The sequence below is a fragment of the Meles meles genome, chromosome 5 (assembly GCF_922984935.1).
Source record: "Meles meles chromosome 5, mMelMel3.1 paternal haplotype, whole genome shotgun sequence".
Taxonomy (NCBI): domain Eukaryota; kingdom Metazoa; phylum Chordata; class Mammalia; order Carnivora; family Mustelidae; genus Meles; species Meles meles.
This window is the reverse complement of record NC_060070.1, coordinates 6524031-6544948: the sequence shown is the minus strand read 5'-3', so window position 1 is coordinate 6544948 and position 20918 is coordinate 6524031. Positions and strand designations below refer to the sequence as shown.

The 20918-nt window shown below is 42.4% G+C and overlaps 1 protein-coding gene across 4 annotated transcripts in view; it reads right to left on the bottom strand.

Moving 5' to 3' along the window:
• The window catches only part of PRKN (parkin RBR E3 ubiquitin protein ligase), a 1331354-nt gene that overhangs the window by 860899 nt on the left and 449537 nt on the right, over nucleotides 1–20918 (bottom strand). For all 4 annotated transcript variants that reach the window (XM_046005587.1, XM_046005588.1, XM_046005590.1 and 1 more), the window contains exon 3: nucleotides 17094–17331. In XM_046005587.1, the coding sequence (XP_045861543.1) occupies nucleotides 17094–17331 (238 nt within the window). The remainder of the gene's footprint in view (nucleotides 1–17093; nucleotides 17332–20918) is intronic.

Genomic DNA, 20918 nt, shown 5'->3' with positions numbered 1-20918 from the left:
TGCATTCTTCCCAGGTATCATTCTATGCATAATCCATAAGCATAATCTCAGCTCAGTGTTGATTTTACCATATTCTTTGATAGATAATCTAAAAAGTCAAGTTTCTTTACTTGTAAATTAGCTAAAGTTCCTTTTGATCATCTTACCTTACCTACATTTATTTTTAAATATTTTATTGTCACTTTGTTTAAAAAAAACTATCCAAGGGGCGCCTGGGTGGCTCAGTGGTTTAGGCCACTGCCTTCGGCTCGGGTCATGATCTCGGGGTCCTGGGATCGAGTCCTGCATCGGGCTCTCTGCTCGGCAGGGAGCCTGCTTCCCTCTCACTCTCTCTGCTTGCCTCTCTGCCTACTTGTGATCTCTCTCTGTCAAATAAATAAATAAAATCTTAAAAAAAAAAACAAACTATCCAAGTATTATTTCTCAGGTGCCTAGGACTTTATTATAACCAAATGATCAAACCTCCTCTGATAATTTCTTTGATCTTGCCTTCCAGAAATCAGACCTAAAATTAAAATAAAAGTTTAAAATAATAATTTCAGTATATACCTTGCAATTAATTATAAACGTCTTAGAATTTCCCAGAGGGTACCTAGAGAGAGATGCTAGAAATTCTGGGTTTGGTGTGCTTTGCATTTCTTAATTAGCTCAGCATCATCAGGGGAGATAAGGAAAGCACTCCAACAGAGGAGAATCGGCCTTCCAAGGTTTGGTTTGTATGGATAAAATCCCATTTACACACATCTTCCACAAACTGATCCCTTTATGGGGGAAGGGGGCAAAGAGATTGATCAAAGCCCATGTTGCCTATTATATGCTCTTACCTTACGGGGAAACACTGACCAAACCCTTATAAAATAGTTATGTACTGTATCACCAAGGGGACAGTTATGCTCCCCATTCTAATATTATTGGTCACTGTAAAAATCCGATCATCCTTTTACTATTATGAAACCGGTTTGTGCTTCCATCTGAGGCTTGCCTGGAAGCTCTCTATAAAGCGCAGGGCCGAGCTTATGTCTTCATCACAGAAGGATGGTCTCAGGCCTCAGGGAAAAGACTCTGCCAGGTGCTTTGAACTACCCATACTTCAAAGAACAGACTCTCCTTTAGGGCTGATACCAGTGGAATGAATTAGGATTTCCAGGATCGTTTCAGCCTGGAAATAGATGCCCTTCATGAAAGCAACCCACTAACCTAAGATCCAACAAGATGAGAATTAATTACATGAGAACAATTAAACTGATGAAGGAAATCTAATTATGGCTACTTGTTTTGAACATTATTAGTACTGCTTTCACTATTCTATTTTTATGAATATATGATGGTCTTTTTCTTCTTCGTTTATCTCACCTTCAGTTTAGTGGACCACACTTCTGTTCACTGAATTAAACATTTATCAATAGTCTCCGATTTTCACTGGCCCTGAGAACTCAGAAGCAAATACTTTCACGGAGCCTCCTTACTGTTCATGGCAACACAATTATCGGCACAGATCCAGTAAGAATTTGTTCTCATCTCACCACAACATACGCAAACAAGCAGTGCAACAAAGGATGCCTACAGAGTCGTATTCGACAGCACTTCTCACCTCATAAGGTATGACAGCCATTACTAATAAACGATAACCAACTTTACTTTGTAGCCAATCCTACAAAGCCGGGACCAAAATACAGGTTTGGTACGGGGACAATAGAGTCCCACTCATGGTCACAATTCCTATCTGGTGTGACAGACAACCCCAAAGATTATGGCTTATTGTCCCAGAAGACATCAACTGGTGCTGTGTCCTATTTGGCCGTCTGACCCTAACATTTCACCATCACAACACACACACACACACACACACACACACGCACACACACTCACGCTCTCTCCAGTGCTTTTCTACACAAAAGTAAAGAAAATAGTACAATATAACCATAACCAGATAAAACTGATTAAAAGATAAACTGATGGTTTGTCCACTCCTACTGACCCTCAAACTGATCACATGGCATCAGCCTGATTCCTTCATAGCAGACCTACTCGCCCACCTTCACCTGTTTGTCACCGCTGCCAGAATGAACTAGGACTTGGGATGGTGAATAGTCTGATTCTGATATTATCTTCAATTATTATCTGGAGTAATTCTGTACAGAAAAACTTTCCTCAACCACTATGGTTATGTAGTTACTCTAAAATAAAATTCTTATAGGAGAAGTTAGATAAATTATTTTTTTAAGGATTTTATTTATTTATTTATTTATGAGAAAGAGAGAGCACAAGCAGGGGAAACAACTGACAGAGGGAGAAGCAGGGTCCCCGCTGAGCAGGGAACCCGAAGCGGGACTTGATCCCAGGACTCTGGGATCATGAGCTGAGCTGGAAGCAGACACTTAACCTACTGAGCCACCCAGGTGCCCCCCAGAGAAGTTAGAGAAATTCTTGTTGTTTTTCTTTCAGTGAACAATTTTCTTAGTGTTAATGTCCTAGTTATTTTCACTGATTTTAATACAATTTGATTTTTTTCTATAAAATAATTTTAATAATTATATTTAATACTCCTTTTTATCTTAGATTATTCCATCTTTGGATAATAACCATGAATGTCATGCTGTCCATTCATCTTTGATGACCTACACAAACTATCACCTTGGGTGTCCACGGTTCATCTTGCATCTTTTCTATCCTGGCTCTAAATCTGCCATTCTCCAAGGATTCCTGGCTCCTTTTAGTGGGACGCAGTGTCAAGAAACCAAAATTTGAGTGGCCATAAACATACTATTAATTTATAGGCTTGGAGGAGTGATCTAGATGGTCTATCTGAAAAAGAGTTGGGGGGCGGGGGGAGGATGGCGTGATAGGCTGAGCTAGGAAACACCAAACCACAAGAACTCCCAACAGTGCCTGCTTATCCAAATCACCTGTGAAGCCATCAAAATATAGGTACTCAGGCCTCAACCAATAGATCTATTGTTTATAAAGAATTTGGAAGTCAGAGTATCTTGTAATTTTGACTGCCATAATTACAATATTAAGATATTAAGATATCTGTTTGTCTCCGACAGAAACACTGGATGTTGCTTCAGGAACCAAAACATCTCCCACAACTTAGAATCAGGGATGTGAATGAATTACATTTTCTAGTCTCAAAGGGCCATCAAAGGATTAATGAATACATGGTGTTTTTATTCATTTAATACATATTTATTAAGCATCTACTATGCTCCAAGCACTGTGTTAGGTAGTGCAGACAGCCCAGCGCAAGACAAAATCCAGTCTCGTGAAGTTCACTTCCCAGTGGGGCTTGTACAACCTAGCTGTGTGCACCTTGGTGCTCACAGTCCTACTGTATACAGGAAAACTCTCCAATTAACTAAGTTAAAAGGGAAAACTTGTTTTTCTTCATATGAATAAGAAAAATTATTTGCCATGAAGTCCAAATTGAAAAGATACCTATGGAAATAATAATTTAAATAGAAACTGGAAAAAATAACAAGTCAGAAAAATTCTAGATTGTTCGCTAATGAAATATAACATAAGGCTCTGATCTGTTTTTCTGTAATAAGTAGGAAACGATACAAATGCATGATCATACAGTAGCCCTAAATTACTGGCATGTCCTATCACTGAAGATGTGCTATACTTTACTGAGATATAAAACTTCTTACTGACACAAAGAGAGTGGATTAAGCAAAGGACAGAAAGCTGTTGTTCTGCTTTACTAGAATAAGTTGACACGTAATGAAATATGGCAGCTATGCTGGTAGTATTAATTAACCTATAAAATACTTAGTAATAGCCATAATCTTTCTCATTTTCATGAAAGAAAATCCTGTATGGTCAGTTTGAAGCATGCTGCCTCATCACCTATGGAAAAATTCTAGTTCCTACTAATCCTGCTCTGTATTTCCCCAGAATTGTATTTATTTTTCAAATATTTGAAACACCATGAGAATTTCAGTGATGTCATCATGAAAGAGTAAATGTAGTAAAAGAATATTATCAAATGATTCAACCATTTTTTAAAGAGCGGTGACTTCGTAGCCGTCGGCTAGCAGTCAAAGAGTTCTGGCTGGCTCTTCATCATCAAAGCGATTACACTGGCATCAGAAACCCATGCAACATGCAGCTTTTATAAATAATTACTTGGGCAGAAGATTCACTCACTAAAGCTGTGTCTTCACATACTTTGTGACGCTAAAGGAATTGCACACAAGCAGCCGCAATCTGTGACCGTTGGCAAATCATACTTGCCTAAGCCATCACTCTTGATTAAAATCTTTGCCTTCATCTGTCAGCAGGTTAGTGAAGTGTCTTCTCCTTGAACGGCAGGACATCATGAAGATGTGCACACATCTTTTTCTTGAAGTTATGTAAGGGTAGGTCCTTTGAGACTCATGTAACTTTCCATCATTAGATTCACGTAAACATTGACAGCACCCAGTTTCCAGCATGTTCTGTGTAACGACTCTGGTCCAAAAACACATGCCTAGGGGATCAGTGCTGAATCAGAGTGTGCCCTCCTCTTGGTCATTGAAAGGGAAGCTCTGTCTCCATCACTAAGCTCAACAGTAACCTGTTCTTGAAGTACTCTCGTCTGTCATGTGCTGGCAGCGCCCCGCTGAGTCCTCTGCGGTCACTTGTGTGATCAGTCCCCAGCTAGTGTGCTCTTTCAAAACACCGTATGGAACTAAAGGGGCCTCTGAGCAAATTCCAACAGGGAAAAAAATAAAGAAGAAAAGAAAAAGAAAAAAAAAAAAAGAAACAACCTCCTTTTTTTTTTCCTTTTTTTAAACTTATTTAAACTTCCTTGCTGTCCAAGTGGTTCCAATGACGAAACAGAGATGATGGAAACTAATAGATTAATCCTATTTTCTGATGGAATATTCTAAAAGTAGTACATTACCTAACAGAAGATGAGAAAAAAAGGTCTACACAATTCATAGCTGGAAAGCGATGACAATGGAGAATTTCAGGAACATAGCCATAGGAGGTTTTGGTGCCAATGTCGTTCTTCATTATCCTAATACACCCGCTATGCTAACTTGTCCTACATACATGCTGGAAGTGGTCAACAGTTAAAACAAAATGTTCGTTAATTAATTAACCAACTGCGGTGAAATAAAACCCCAACTCCAAAGCCACACTAAGAACGAAGGCCATCCTGGGAGCAGAAGGCTCTGATACATGACATGGGGCAGGGCTGTGTTTTTCTGGTTTCAGTCAGGTGTCTCGGAACCTGTAAACTTGGACTGATTTCAGAGCACAGGCTCAACACCAGGGTGCCTGATTGCGCGAGCTGGAAAGAGACGGGACAACAAAACAGCCAACAGTCGTTAACGTGTAGTTTATGCCAAGCCCGGTTCGAAGCGCTGGTCACGAACTAGCAGGAATGAACGACATGGCGTTGGTGATGTCATCATTCATGCATCACAGACGTGGAAACGGAGGCGCCGCGCCTTAAGGACATCAGTGCTTCTCATACCTGACTGTGCACTGTTTGCTTGAGGATCTTTTTTTAAAAAAACAGTGCTTCTGATTCAGTAGGTGTGGGCTGGAGCCCAAAACTCTACATTTCTGACAAAGTCCTGAGCGACGATGACGGGTGCTCGACAGACCACACTTAGAGCAGCAGAAAGTAAACTGGTGAGGGTCACAGAAGCGGTAAGAAGCAGAGCGGGGATGTGGCTCAGTCAGCCTGGCTCCAGAGCTCATCGCCACGACACTCAGCATCCGTGTCACAGACACGTCACACGCTGGGGTAGGACAAACGCCTGTCACCTCTTTCTACAGCACTCTCCGGCAAGCGAGGCCAAACATTTATGAAGTGCCCACTGTATAATGAGCACTGTGGGAAACACTTGGAATATACAAAAACATGTTGCCTGGCTCAAGGGATTTTTTATTTAATCCACTAGACAAACAACTGGACATTTGATTCCCTTCTGATTACAATTCCATTGATGGAGTATTCTAGTTAGTTGAATTATCATACACAGAGAAGACAGAGCATCAACTTTCAAAGAATCAGAGGGCTTTTCACACACCTCTAACACCAAAGGGAGTCAATATAATTTCATTTGTGGGGATTGAGGAAGAAATTCTTAGATATTATAGAGCTCTTCAGGGGCATCATTTGGATAAGTAATTAAGAGCGATAGATTTAGAAGGGGTAGGAGTTTGGGCTTGACTCTATGGAATTATCTAGAAAAATCATTTTAAAAACAAAGTCCTGGCAGGGTTTTTTTTGTTGTTGTTGTTGTTTTTTGGGGCTTTTTTTTTTGTTTTTTTGTTTTTTGTTTTTAACTTATCATGAGGGTTTCAATTTGTTTTATAAAATGGGCATTTTGCTCATTCCTATTTTCATTACATAGGTGGAACAAAGATTGTTGAATTATGTGTAAATTTCTTGGAAGCTACAGTTCACATAAAATAACACTTTCAATAAAACATTCACAAAATTTCCATTAGTCTTTATTCATTCAGAACAAATTTAGAAAGTTTTAAAAGAGTTTATTAAAGGCAGCCAATTTCTACCACTTAATTTGTAATTTCTCTCTTTATCTTCCTTCTAACAAATCAAGAAAATGGAATCCAGCAGCTTGCCAGCATTTTTGGCACAGTCTGCATTAATTAGAACGCTCCAGCGAGTCCCAAGACGGACCTCACCAGCTATAAATATCCGGCCTCAGCTCCCACTCTCCTGTCAAGTGCAAATCTTCCCATCCTGGCACACGTACAGCGTCCTCTGAAAGACCTCAGAGCTCAACCAGTGAGAAATGGAGATGCTTTACTTTGTGGGCAGTGGGCGCCCCAGAGACAGATGCCCATAGTAGGACCTTCAGACACGGAGTCCCGTCAGCCTCATGTGGTCCAAGTGCGGCTTCTCCCTTCCCCTCTTGATCCCAGTATTACTACTCTGCAGAGGTGACTTCAGAATAGTGAAAACATCCGAGGCCCGCGGCAAGTCCCACTGTCATTTCCCACCGCTACCCCCACAGTTCATTTTTAATTGCTTATGTTTGACGACAGACGATCACAAACCACAGAACACTTCTCACAGAGTCCTGTGTGCCAGAAGAGGCTGGACCAAAAGCATGGGGTGGAAAGGCTAGCCTCGGTTTGTCTTCCCGTTTCCAGCAGGGAGCCCGCTGTCCGTGCGGCCAGCAAGTCGTGGATGAAGGGAAGTGCTCTGCTTACTCACACGGATTCTGGGCTTTGCTCCTTGTGTTCTCTGTCACAGAGAAGGACACACTGGCTCTCCTTACAGCTCTACCTGCCTACATCACTCTTCTTCTTTGCCAAGTATTTAAGGAAGAAAATGCAAGATGTGGGAACAGTTTCTTAAACACCAGAAGACAAGAGAGATGTGACAAAAAGTTACCATGGTCATTTTGGTCCCTGAACATTTATTGGTGTCTGGAGCTTGACCACAGGACCCATCTTCCTCAACCACCATTCTAATGTCATCAGACCTCCAAACCTGTCATAGAATCCAGCCTGATCATCCCTTCAAATTCAGGCACTTCTGAGTGTGACCGATGCCTCACCACCTCCTCCAAACCCTCAGCCCCTGCCGACCACAGACAAGTCCTTCGTGTCTCTCAAAGGCCATCGAGGATGCCTATCTTAGCCTCTTCATCCTCCGAAGCCTGTACTGCTTTGCTTTGCCATATTTTCAGCACTCATTCCGTCAAAGCTGCATCTGTCCATCTTCTAAACTGTGAGCTACTTGAGGGTCTGGGTCTTCTTAGCCTCTCTATTACTTGTTGCCAGTTTATTATCCATAAGAAATTCTCTGACGTTCTGGCCCCGGCTACAAAATGGATGGGCCCTGAAGACATTATGCTGTGAAATAAGCCAGTCACAAAAAGATAACTACAGTATGGTTTCACTCATACGAGCTTTCTGGTGCCATCAAATTCATAAGAAATAAAAAGTAGAATGCTCACTGGCAGGGGCTGGGGGGAGGAGGGAATGGAGAGTGGTTTCAAGGACATGAGGAGTTTCGGTTTGGCAATATGGAAAAGTTTAGTTGTGCAACAATGTGACTATCCTTAACTCTACTAAACTGTATACTTAGAAATAATTAAGACAGCTCCTGTTGTGTGTGTTTTACCACAGTGATAACAATAAAAAAGTACTCAGAAGGTAGACTGATGAGAACTGCAGGAACTAATCATTTGATGGCTTATACTGCTCTGTGTGGACAGCTTAGTTACCTCTAACCGTCCCTTTACCAACTTGTGGCTTCCTTGGGGTTAGCAATGTTGACTGTACTCTGTGCGTCCCATGGCACACTGTGCCCTTCTGTCCCCGTGCAATTATTCACCATTTCACCCACCACGTGTGAGAAATGAGGTGAAGAGTTGTAAGGGCTACATTTTGTATGTTGAGGAAAACTTCCCGGCCATAGGACGGTATATCCGCCACCAGCCATGTTCCAGGCCATGCAAGTTCAGAGTATGTGAGACTCCCCTGCACTTGAGAAGCGCACCTGCAACAGGACAGTGAAGCCAAAACAGGACAAGTGATTGCACCACAGTATATGGAGAGCACCATCAACAGGAAGGAGAGACTCGTCCTGCTTCCCAAATAGTGGTCAGACTTCTTGGCAGGAACACAGGACTACTTCCCCTCTCCTCAAAAACCTACCCCGAGATATGTCACGCTGGCAAAATATCATTTTCACTTATAATATTGAAAGAGTGTATTATTGCAAAAATGTCTATGCCGGAGGGGAAAAAATAAGTTCTTGGCAAAATCACTGTATTTGTAATAATTTCCTGTGAAAGCAACTTTAAGTTGCTGTCGTGTGACTGCCAAAATTTTGTTGTTTCAGGGAAGGTTTACACAAGGGGCGCTCCTAAAGCTATCCACTACACCAAGAAATTCACACCCTCTGGCTCCAAGTCATTAGCATGTCTGATACACATTTTTCAAGTACTTGAGATTTGATTTGGGATAAAAAGAGAATTAAGTCTGAAGTTTATCACTTTATTTCATTAGTAGGCCTCCACGACTGATTTGTATTTGGCAGGTGTTAACTAATTTCCAATCCCGTAAATAATTTTCATCTTGTACTACATTGAACCACTGGCAAAAAAAAAAAAAAAAAAAAAAATGCTGATAAGAACACATTCTCTAATAGTCATGGTCTATCTACAGGGTGTATCCAAGGCTCAAGCCTTAACGTCAATTTCATTTAATTTTTTAATGCATTTTATTTCTTTTTTTTTAATTTTTTTTAAAGGATTATTTATTTATTTATTTGACAGACAGAGGTCACAAATAGGCAGAGAGGCAGGCAGAGACAGAGAGAGAGGGAAGCAGGCTCCCTGCCTAGCAGAGAGCCCGATGCAGGGCTCTATCCCAGGACCTTGAGATCATGACCTGAGCCGAAGGCAGAGGCTTTAACCCACTGAGCCACCCAGGCGCCCCCATTTACCATTTTCAAATGCTTTCACAAAGAAGTTTCTTTTTTTTTTTTAAAGATTTTATTTATTGATTGATGGAGAGAGAGAGAGAGAGAGAGATCACAAGTAGGCAGAGAGGCAGGCAGAAAAAGGGGAGGAAGCAGGCGCCCTACTGAGCAGAGAGCCCGATTTGGGGCTTGATCCCAGCACCCTGAGATCATGACCTGAGCCAAAGGCAGAGGCTTTAACCCACTGAGCCACCCAGGTGCCCCAATACATTTTATTTCTTAGAGTACTTTTAGGTTGATGGCAAAACTGATCAAAAAGTACCAAGTTCCCATAGAACCCCCCTTCCCCAACACATACAGCTTGCTCTGTTACGAACGCTCCACATAGAGGGGTGCATTTGATGTAATAGTGACCCTACCCTGACATAGCGTTATCACCCTGGTCTGTAGTTCATATTAGGCTTCACTGTTGGTGTTGTATCTTCTGTAGGTTTGGTAAATGTGTAAGGACACGCAGCCACCGTGACAGTATTAACAGAATAGCTTCTCTGTCCCCCCAAAATCCTGTGTTCTGACTACCCATCTTTCCGTCTCCCCGATCTCTGGCAACCACTGATCTTCCACTGTACCCACAGGTTCCTTGTTTCCAGAATGTCATATAATTCGAATCATACAGTATGTAGGCTTCTCAGAATGCCTTCCTTCACTCAGGATTATGCACTTAAATTTCCCCATGTCTTTTCATGGCTGGATAGCTCATTTCTTTTTAGCACTGAACAGTAGTTCATTGTCCAGATGGACCACACTTTTTCTCTTCACCTATGGAAGGATCATAGTTGCTTCCATGGTTTAGCAAGTATAAATAAAGCTGCTGTAACATCTGTATGTGGTTCATTGTGTAGACATACATTTTTGAGGGGCGTCGGGGGATGAGTGAGCCCAGTGAGGGGTAGTAAGGAGGGCACATATTGCACGGAGCACTGGGTGTTATACACAAACAATGAATCATGGAACACTGCATCAAAACCTAATGTATGGTGACCATCATAGCATAATTTAAAAAACAAAATAAGATAAAATAAAATGTAAAAAAAATAATAAAGTTCAATAAAGATTTTAAATTGCATCAAGAAAAAAATTTAAAACAATCCTTGGTAAAATCTTGCCTTGTCTGGATCAGTTCCTCAAATAGTCTGATGCTATTTCCTACCTCTAACGAGGATAATAACATTGCCCACCTGATACGGCGTCTAAAGATCTAAACAAGACATTTATGGAAGCAGTGCTGAGTGCCATGCCAGGTTCACAGCAAGCACTCCTAGATGCTGACCATTATTAGTACCGCTAGTCCTTGATGTTACAGGTATTAGAATATCTATGATTCACAAGCAGCCGATTCCAAAGCAGATGACTTAGCCAGTTCCCTAAGTTGGGTCACTCTACTGCCTTGCTCAAAAGTCTCCCAGTGGCTCCCTTCTCACCAGGGTAACACCTGCGGTCTACAACACCCTATGCAAATTACCGCCATCTTTTTTTTTTTTTTTTAATTTACTTATATTCAATGAACCAACAGATAGTACATAACTGTTTCAGATGCAGTGTTCAAAGATTCATCAGTTGCGTGTAACACTCAGTGTTCCCATCTTGACACCCTTATGATTTCCCTTCTTCCTATGGTTTCACACCCTATCCCTGCCCAGCCATGCTGGCCTCCTTGCATTGAAGCATGTCCTGCTTTGGATTCATACCTGGCTTTCCCTCTGCCTGAAATCCCTCCATGGATGCTCTCCTGAAATGTCACTTTATCAGAAAGGCTTTCTTAGCACCTTACACAAAAGAGCACCCCCTCCAACACTCTCTATTCCCTTTACTCTGCTTAATTTTTCAACAGAGGACACATAATCACTAGTTACCGTTTCTTTGCTTATCAGCTGCTCCCCAAGTAGAATGAGATCCATTCAGGTAGACATTTTTTCTGGTCTCCAGCACCTAGGATTATGCGTGGCACCGAGTGGGGACTCACTGGCTTTTTGTTTACGTAGTTAATTAACTGTATGACAAATACTAGAGAATACTCCTTTTTTTTTTTCTAGGCCCAATAACTTCGTATAATCTGATTGTCAGCAGGTGATGAATGACGCCTCATTAAGGAAACAACGACATAACATGGTAACTTAGTTCATGCCCGGGTTCCCTGGAGCTCAGGAGTAGCTTACTCAATGTTCTTATCCAAATGTTTATAAAATAATGTATTTTATACATTCACAATATTAAACAATATAATTTCTTATTATTTAGGGCTGTGCTATTCAAAGCATGGCTGCTGGAACCACACTTTCAGCCTGACCTGGGAGTACAAAGAAATGCAGAAACTCGGTCTTTGCCCCAAGCTGACTGGGCTGGGCCCAACCCTCACAGGACTCTGATGCACATTACAGTTTGAGAATCACTGCTCTAAGGGTTACTTAAATGACCCATTTGAGTTCTTTGACTTCCCCTTATAAATATATAAGGATATATAACATGTCCTATACTCTAATTAAAAATCAATTATTATTCAAAAATAATTGAATGGGTTATTAATGTAGATCATGGAATTGCCCATCACGTTAATCAGTTATCTTTTGCCATCTATAAATATCCCAAGGACACCTTCCCAGGTTTCAGAAGTTCTGATTTTTTCAGCTATTTGTGTGGCTACCGCCTAGCTACTCGCCGTTTAGAGCCTCCTGAGTTCAGCACCTAAATTCCTCCTTGTCAAATGTGAACACCCTAGAAACATGAAGAAGCAAGGTTTAAACTTTTTTCAATTTCTTTCTTTGAGGCACGGCTTTTCAAACATTTGGTAACCAGGGATATTCTTCTCCCAAAATGAAACATGTTGTAGACGGGTCATATGGAAAATTGCTAATACGAGACTGTTCTGGCTGCCATGGGTTGACTGGTTTGTCCACCTCTCTTGCCCTGACCTGCCTCCTTCCTCCCACCTAGTTGAGGATGCCAGGCAGGACCCGCAGTTGTAAGGCTGGCAAATCCCTGCGGTAGGGCACAGCTTTTCAGAGGGCGGTCAGCACCAGGATTTCTGGGCCTCTGCCCCCAGCCAACCGAATTAATCAGCATGGAATGAGCATCCACAGGTGGTTCTTCTGCACACTGGAGTGAGTCACTGTTCTAGAAACTCTAAACTGTCATTTCTGGTAAAGAAAAATAATCGTACGGCGCACTGCCCACAGTCATTTCAAATAATCCCAATCAAGCTACTGCATTCATTCGAACACTGAAATTGCCAAGATATTTGAAGAGGTGAAGTCAAATAACTTTAAATAAAACACTGGTTCTAAAAGTTCAATACACAGAAATTATGATGAATGGCCTACCAGATTTACGATTTTAAGTAATTTAGTGAACATTTATCATCACTCTTCTGGGAGATTTGGGGGGGGACTATAATAAACTGGACAGCTATCCTGTCCTCAGTGAGAAGTATATGCAGAGGAACTGAAATACATAACTGAAAGTAGTAGAAGATACAAGGAGATGATTAAAAAGGAGATGATTCTTCCCAGGTCGGAAGATGGAAGGGAAGACTGAGTTAAGTCTTCAAGTTGACCTAGGGTAATTCATTTCTCCTTTCCCTATCCTTTCCAGATTCTGCATAATTAGTGCATCCTCTCACCCAGCAAGCAGTCCCAGGAGAGTTCCCACCTGGCCTGGGGGGTGGGAACGGCAGAAGCACATAAGGATGCCAGCCCTGCCAGCCACCCGGTACGTCTGCAAGTGCTACCACGGCCAGTGCCAGCCCTGCAAAATACACACAGCGAACAGTCTGTGGGTTAATGAGAAGTGACGATCAGAGAGAGGTCAGATGTAACTCAGCGAGATCACGTGCGAACCAAAGTCTCCCCATGGGGCGTATAGAAATCTGAGGACACCAGCTATGGTGGTGGTGTCATGTATAGGAGTTTATGTAAACTCTCGTTTGGATTGAAAGAATTATATGTTTCCATTAAAAATACAAAATGAATATTGAACATCAGGGTTTTCTGAGAGCCTACTAGTATCTCTCTCAATTCCTAGAGTGAAAAGAACATTTCTTAACTAAAAGTATTATTGGTATGTATTGGTATGTAAGTATGGTTTAGAGGGACAATCAACTGAAGGTGACAATAATTCCAAGATTATTCATCATAAAATAAAACTGAAGATGACTAACGGCAATGTTATAATAAAATAAAACAGTGCGATTTGTCTTTCGTCTTCAGGTAAATACCACTGACAAAGATGGCCGAGTCAGATACATCAAGAAACCGAATAAAATATATGAATAAATACAAAGGATAATTATTCTGCTAATATTATTAATGTTCAGATGAAAATATAAAGGCTTGTTTTTGCTCTAAACACATGAATTTTATAACTTTTGAAAAAAATTTAAATCCTCTTGAACCAGTTTGTCATTACAAAAAAATAATAAATCCAATTTGTTGATCGGTAAGTAAATATTTCGATGGTATATAAATATATAATTTAGTTATATTTAATGTAAATTTTAACTCTCAGATACATCCTGTTTAGGCAAAAGATGTTATACGGTTATCCTATCATAAAGAATATATATAATTGTTTTGAACTTCATGTTTTGAAATTTTGCATAAACTGTATCTTACTGAACATTCCTTTGCAATTTATAACCCATTATAAGAATAAAACTGATTACTTATCCATTCTACTATTTAAAGAGAGCTATGTCATTTCTATCTTTTCACAAATTTCAATGATCCTTATCGGTCATCCATTTAGATGTTTCCTCATGCACTCTGAGTTCCAGAATGTGAATATCTGGAATTTCATTCATTATTATGAAGCTGTGAATTAATTATTATGAAGCTCTCTTTGGTGACTGAATCAAATGATATTGCCACCATCATGTATGAAAGCACTTTCCACCCTAGCTCCTAACAATGCTTGGAATTGTCAGACTTTTAAATACTGGCCCATCAAGTAGGCTGCAGTGATACAACTTTGTATCTAAAACTATTTTCTTTAATCAGTAATGACACCTTGAACATACTTCCAAGTTAACCAATCGTCATCTTCTCCTAAATGTCATTTTATCTACTACTTTGGTCCCTCTTATTTTGTACCCATCAAACTAATCGATACTATTTTTTATACCAATGTTCATTTAGACCGATCCACATTTACCCTTGGGTTTTCTTTTTTTTTTTTTTTTTAAGATTTATTTATTTATTTGACAGACAGAGATCACAAGCAGGCAGAGAGGCAGGCAGAGAGAGAGGAGGAAGCAGGCCTCCTGCTGAGCAGAGAGCCCGACGTGGGGCTCGATCCCAGGACCCTGGGATCATGACCTGAGCCGAAGGCAAAGGCTTTAACCCACTGAACCACCCAGGCACCCCTACCCTTGGGTTTTCTAAGCATCATCTCTCACAATCCATTTTGTCAGCCTGGGCTCAAACCCACTCCTCCCCGTTGTGAGAACTTGATCAGTTCTTTCAGACTGGGTACAAATACTCTCAGTGTTTGTCTGAAAGTGTCTCTATTTCCCTCTCACTCTTGAGCAGTATTTTTGTTAGGAATGTTGGGTTTAGAACTCTGAGTTAACAGGTATATTCCTCAGTCATTTGCTATTACTCCAATCTGTTTTTCTTCTATTATTCATGCCAGGATCCATTCAAATTATTGTTCCATTATAAGTAATCTCTTTTCTTCATTTGAGTTTAAATTCTTCTTATTTTCCTTGATCTTTTACTTTCTTTATAAAGTGAATTTATTTTTATTTATCCTGATTAAAACCAATTGTGTGTTGTTTTGTTTTCTTTTGTCTTGTTTTATCTTGCTTGGGACCATGTACTCTTGAATCAGAGGATTTATCCATCCTGAAAAATTCTCCATATTCTCCTGGAAAATGGTCTCTCTCCTAGTCTGTATTCTCCTATAATGAAACTCCCATCAGAAATATTTTTGGCCATATCTTCCAAACTCCTAGTCTCTTAAAAGCATTGTTTCACAATTTAATCTACACCACATCTTGGGCAATTTCCCCACATCTATCTTCCAATTCACAAATTCTCTCTTTGGCATTGCCAAACTTGCTGTTTTAACCCATTTGCTTTTTTTTTATTCCAACAGCTAATGGTATGTTCAATTTAATAGCTCTTCTTCTATTATACTTGTTTTCTGTTTTAGGTTTCAATTTTTTTATGCTTTAATTAACATAAAATGTATTTGTTTTGTCTTCTGTTTCAAATTATAATTTTATTTTCTTAAGTCTCAGGGGAAACTAATTTTCCAGTTTATGGTATATGCTTACTTCTACTCATGACAGAATATCCTTTTATTTGAACTGTAATGTTTGACGATGTGTGCCCCTTGACTAGGGCATGGTTCCCTCTGGAGGCATGGAGCCCATGCTTCCTGAATGTTCTCTAGGAATGCTTTTATGTACGCTCTGCTTGAAACATCAGAGGCACCATAAATCTGAATCCAATATTTGTATTAACTTCCCATTCTGGATCACATAGGTACTGTTTAGATGGATCTCGTTTTTTTCCCCACATATTGCATTTTTTCCCCTATTTCTCACATATTTTTTTTTTCCAGTTTCCTAAGTTCTCAGTGTATGCAAAGGTCAGAATTCCTCCCCTCCACAACCTCATCCAGACTGCCAGAGCATCAGGTCATGCACTTAAACTCCAAGTTTATCCGTTACTCTACTTAAAAACAGCTATGTTGTGTCTACATTTTCACTTGTCCTTAGAAATTGTTTCTTTTTGTAATCTCATCTACGATTTTTTTAAACTTTATTAAATTTTACTTAGTGAAATCAGCAAGGGATATTTCATATAGTTTTGGCCTCCATCTTGCTGGTTCCCAAATGCTTGGACTCTGTGAAAGCCATCACAGTCCAGAACGACCTATATCCTCAACTTTTCGTATGTAGGACAGAAATACATTTATGCCTTATAAAGTCATTTTGTGTTTTCTGTTACACACAGTCAAAAAAAAAAAATCCTGTTATGCCTTGGACTATTTAGATTGGAAAATAAAAGACTAAAGGAGACGCACTAATATCAGCAAAGTAACAAAGGGATCGCCATCCTTGCTAAATAAAGGCAGTTTTGAAAAGCACTGTAACACGGAGAGAAGGAAGAACGCTTCACACCGAGGGTGTTATCTGACATCGCAACGCGTTGCCTTAGCACCTGCAAATGACTAAAATTCCCTCTAAAGTTCTCTTTCTGCTTTTTCAAATTTCCCTACATCATCAGAAGCGTAATAAACCAAAATGTGTTTTAAGAAAATAAGAAATAGAAAAGAAAGGAAAAGTGGAGAGAGAGACGTAAATGCACCTTAATGACCTATTCTGACCCCAGCTCAATGTGTCACATCCACTCCTACTTCCTCAAAATAACTAAATAAATAAAACAAAACACTATTACCCTGGCCTGACACCAAATTCATTCTTAATCTGAAAGCTCTGTTCCATGGCACTTAATAAATGTATTGACCTCAAACGTTATAGTCCAGGGCCGTCCTTCTAATGATGCCTGCTCTCGGCGTCTAGAACTTACGGAGAAATGAGTACGTCCACACGGAGGCCCTTCCCTGCGGAGGCCTGCCGCACACAGCGCTCTCCTGGTGTAGACAGAGTCTGCATAATTACCTGGCCTTCCAACTGGCAGGGTCCTCGTATCGTCACTGTTCAGGATCACGGCCAGACCCCCCGAGTGGGACGGGAGGATGGAGCTGCTGAGGTCCACTCGCGTCAAGCTCTCAGGCTCTCTCTCTGAGCCCACTGTGGCGTTTTGTGGGCCGTCCTGTCCACTGGCCTCCCCATCTTGGTCTTCCCTCCAGGGTCTCAGCACCACATGTACGATGCTCTGCTGATCCAGGTCACAGCTCTAGGTGGGAGGAAGGCAGAAAGAGATGAGAGTGTGCAAGTGTTAAAAGGCCAAGTAAGGTTTAACCTGTCCTCGGGCCCAGAGCACACCCAAGAGCCTCAAATCTGTTTAGACCCAAGGTCGCACACAGTCATGGAACCTGAGGAAAGAGCCACGTGTGGCGGATGGAGTTGGACGCCCTGCCCCTCTCAGCACGTATACGTCTATGTGGGCTCCACACTGCTGGGGCCACAAACCAAAATGTGGGCATAAATGGACCCCAGCGACAGAAAAACTAGAGTGACAGTCAAAGCAATGCGAGATCGAGCGGGTCAGAACTGTACACAGGGCATGCATGAGCGCGGGGACAAGCAGTATTCTTATAGAATTGATTCACTGAAGAAGGGACGTGTCGTCCCAATCATCAAATATAAATATCAGCCTCCATCTCCATCTGAAAAAGCACAGAGAGTTGGTTATGGCCAATGACAGAGCACTTTTGTCCACAGTGTAAAATAACTGTGTTGACGGTAGATGCCACACGCGCCCCTCTGTCACCAGCAAACACAGCCCCGCGGCGACGGGGAAGGAAGCGAGTAACACACCCAGGCCGGCGCACCCAATGGCACAATTACAATCAGTGGATGTTGGCGAAATGCTCTGTGCCTATGTACTGCTGTGTATGAACGGCGACTGTAAGCCTGATAGAATAAAAGGTCGAAGTCAGATTTGCTAGGACTAAAACTAGACTAGACCAAAGCCCGGCCTCAGAGTATCTGCTGGACAGAAAATCACCCGTCTGTCTGTCTGTCTCGGCCCTCCTCCCTCAGACCCACGACCTCGTTCTCCCACTAAACCCCCGAATTTCAGTTTCTACAAACCACCTGTAGTCACGCTCTCATCCCAGCCATGTCAAAACAACGCCACACACGCCCAGCGATGCTAATGACCATCCTGGTTGGCCCCACCCTCCCGGCAGTGCTCCGCCGCCGTCCCCAGCAAACACTGAGGCGTGAAGTCCTTCCTGCATCAGCACTTCCTGCGGACACACCACTGCGGACTCAGAAGGTCTCAGGATGCCCCCGGGCCTCGATCCCGTTTCTGCCTCTTCCCCATCCCGTGCCCCAGACCTCTGTCATGTGGACACGCTTGCTGTCCCTACCACCTGTCCTCACAGCGCTGGGTGTATCAGGACGGCTCTGACACAGCAGTGGTTGCTGGGTTGTCAATCTCTGTCCCTTAGCCTGTCCCCACCTGTGCTCCCCATTTCTGTCAAGTCACTGCCCTCCCCCATGGTATCCAGGGGTCAAGTCCTCCCTGCCCACCTACAACTCTGATTACCCTTCCATGTCTTCTGAAGACTTCAGTGGGACCCCTTGCCCTACCCTTACACCCAGCAAGGTGCTAACAGTAACTAATTCTGACTCAGAAATAGCCTTCCCATCTTCCGCTCTCTTATTCTCAATTGCCATCTCCCTGTTTTAAGGTTTCATCATTACAACAGCTTTGCAATTGCTCCCTGACCTCCCATCTCTCCCTGTAATCCAGTACGTACACGTTCCCGGAGTGTGCTTCATAATCTTCTCAAATATCTCGCTATTACCTATTACACAGAATCTGACATCTCACTCTCATCTTCAGGCAGGCTTAGACTTCTCTCCTTTCTAGATCACCCATCTTCTGATTTTATCACCTTTCCTCTCCTGCGTCGTATACATGATAGATGAGCTTTTTCATCCAAGCTGTTCACTCCCATCTCTCCTCCTCCTGTCCTGGATTGGGCTCAATCCTGTGACTGGCTTTGGCCACTATGGTGGGTGGAACCAGGGCCTTTAAACGTATCTGTGTCACTGCTGCGGTCAGCGAGAGCACCCCCGGGTACTTTCTGCCTCCTCCGGCCTGGGCCCCCTGTGTGCACGTGGCCCAGTCCTGCGCTCAGCTGCGGAGGGGACCGAGGGCAGCGGCACCCACGGCGTGAGCAGAGCCTTCCAGCTGGATGGAGGGGACGGTCACCAACGTACGGCGCTGAGATTCCGTGGCTGTTCATTCGGCAGTGACAGCTGCCAGTATCTATCTTCCTCTATAACTGGACTAACAGATATTCTTTCACTGCCTACCATGGCCTCAGCACTCAGCCAGACTCCAGAATTATACAGAGCCTTTAGCCCGAGTCATTTCAAATAAAGCAACACCAAGATCTGAGTCCACCTGAGCGGGCTTGCGGGGCAGGACCTCATGCAACAGGGGAGGGAGCTGAGAGCGCGTCTCCTTCCGTCCCCTGAGGTTTCTACCCATAGCGCATTCTTTGCAAGGAGGCTCAAGAATTCAGTCAGAGAAAATTCCTCTCCCGACGTTCAGGACTTACATGCTTCAGGTAAAAGTAATGCCTGCCTTCCTCATCTGAACACCAGCAACCTTTGCCGGCCACACTCTTCTCACAGGGGTCAGATCGTGGGCAGAACTGTGTGTGTGTGTGCATGCGTGCATGTGTCTGATCTTCAGACTCAATTTAAGAAATTCCTGACCGCAGTACCTGGGTCGTACTTACATGCTGACTTCCCAGAATGCTTCCCGCAGCGCGTTGAAGCTAGTAGGTAGAGAACATATGTCCGCGAAAGGGAAAATCAAGGGGAAATGGAAGGACGGGGCAGAAACAAGAATGAATGAAGGAAGACGTCCAAATAGTCATAAACTTGATACCTAAAGTGCTCCACGGGGAGCCAGAAGGCCATGGAAGAAAGAGCCTGGGATTTAAGGCCAGACAGATGTGATCAAGTCGCTGCACGATGTTTGGCAAATGACTTTCCCTCCGTAAGCTCTAGTTTCCACATCTGCCATCGGCAATAACAGCACCAACTCTGACGACGACTCTGAAGATTTAAGGAAAGAGAAGGAGTGCAGAGCCCCGTCCAACAGCAGTCCCTCTGTACACAGTAGTTAGTGTCTTGGTTTCCGTCTACTTGGACAGTTAGGATCATCATTAGGGAGTTTTGAAAACTCAGCGGGACTGACCCCTGATCTCGTACATGGATAAAACCTCTGAATCTCACATAGTCCTCCTTGGAGAATGGACACAGAAGGGAATAAGCAGGCGCTAGAGATGTGATAATCACTCCAACAACATTCCAGCTTCCTGTGAACTAGAAATTGATTAAAAAAAAAAATCCCTGTCTGCTCAGATGCCATGAAACACATGAAGAACCTCAGCAAATTCCCAGAGCACGCTAAAATTTGACAAACATGGAAGAAATCCCAAAACAGAGACTTTCCTTTCAAAGCAAGATTTTTTTTTTTCTTTTGGATGCCCAAGGTGGAGCTGGAAAGGGGAACAGGAAGGCCGCAAGCAGATTTCAGTAGTTCTACTGGTACGCATGGAACAGACTTCTCTCAGCCTGTATCCATGGTTCTGAGACCATTAACTGCTTAAGTCTTTGACTTCGCATAAAAACGGTGCTGATCTCAGAAGCAGTCCCTTTGCCAGATGGTACAAACGCACCATCACACCAGTTCAGGTCAAAGCCCCGTAAGTAACACATTCCAGGCACGATGGCTGGATAAAGCTCACTTGTCCAGACTCTCTGAAGCCCAAAACAATATTCAGTTCTCAT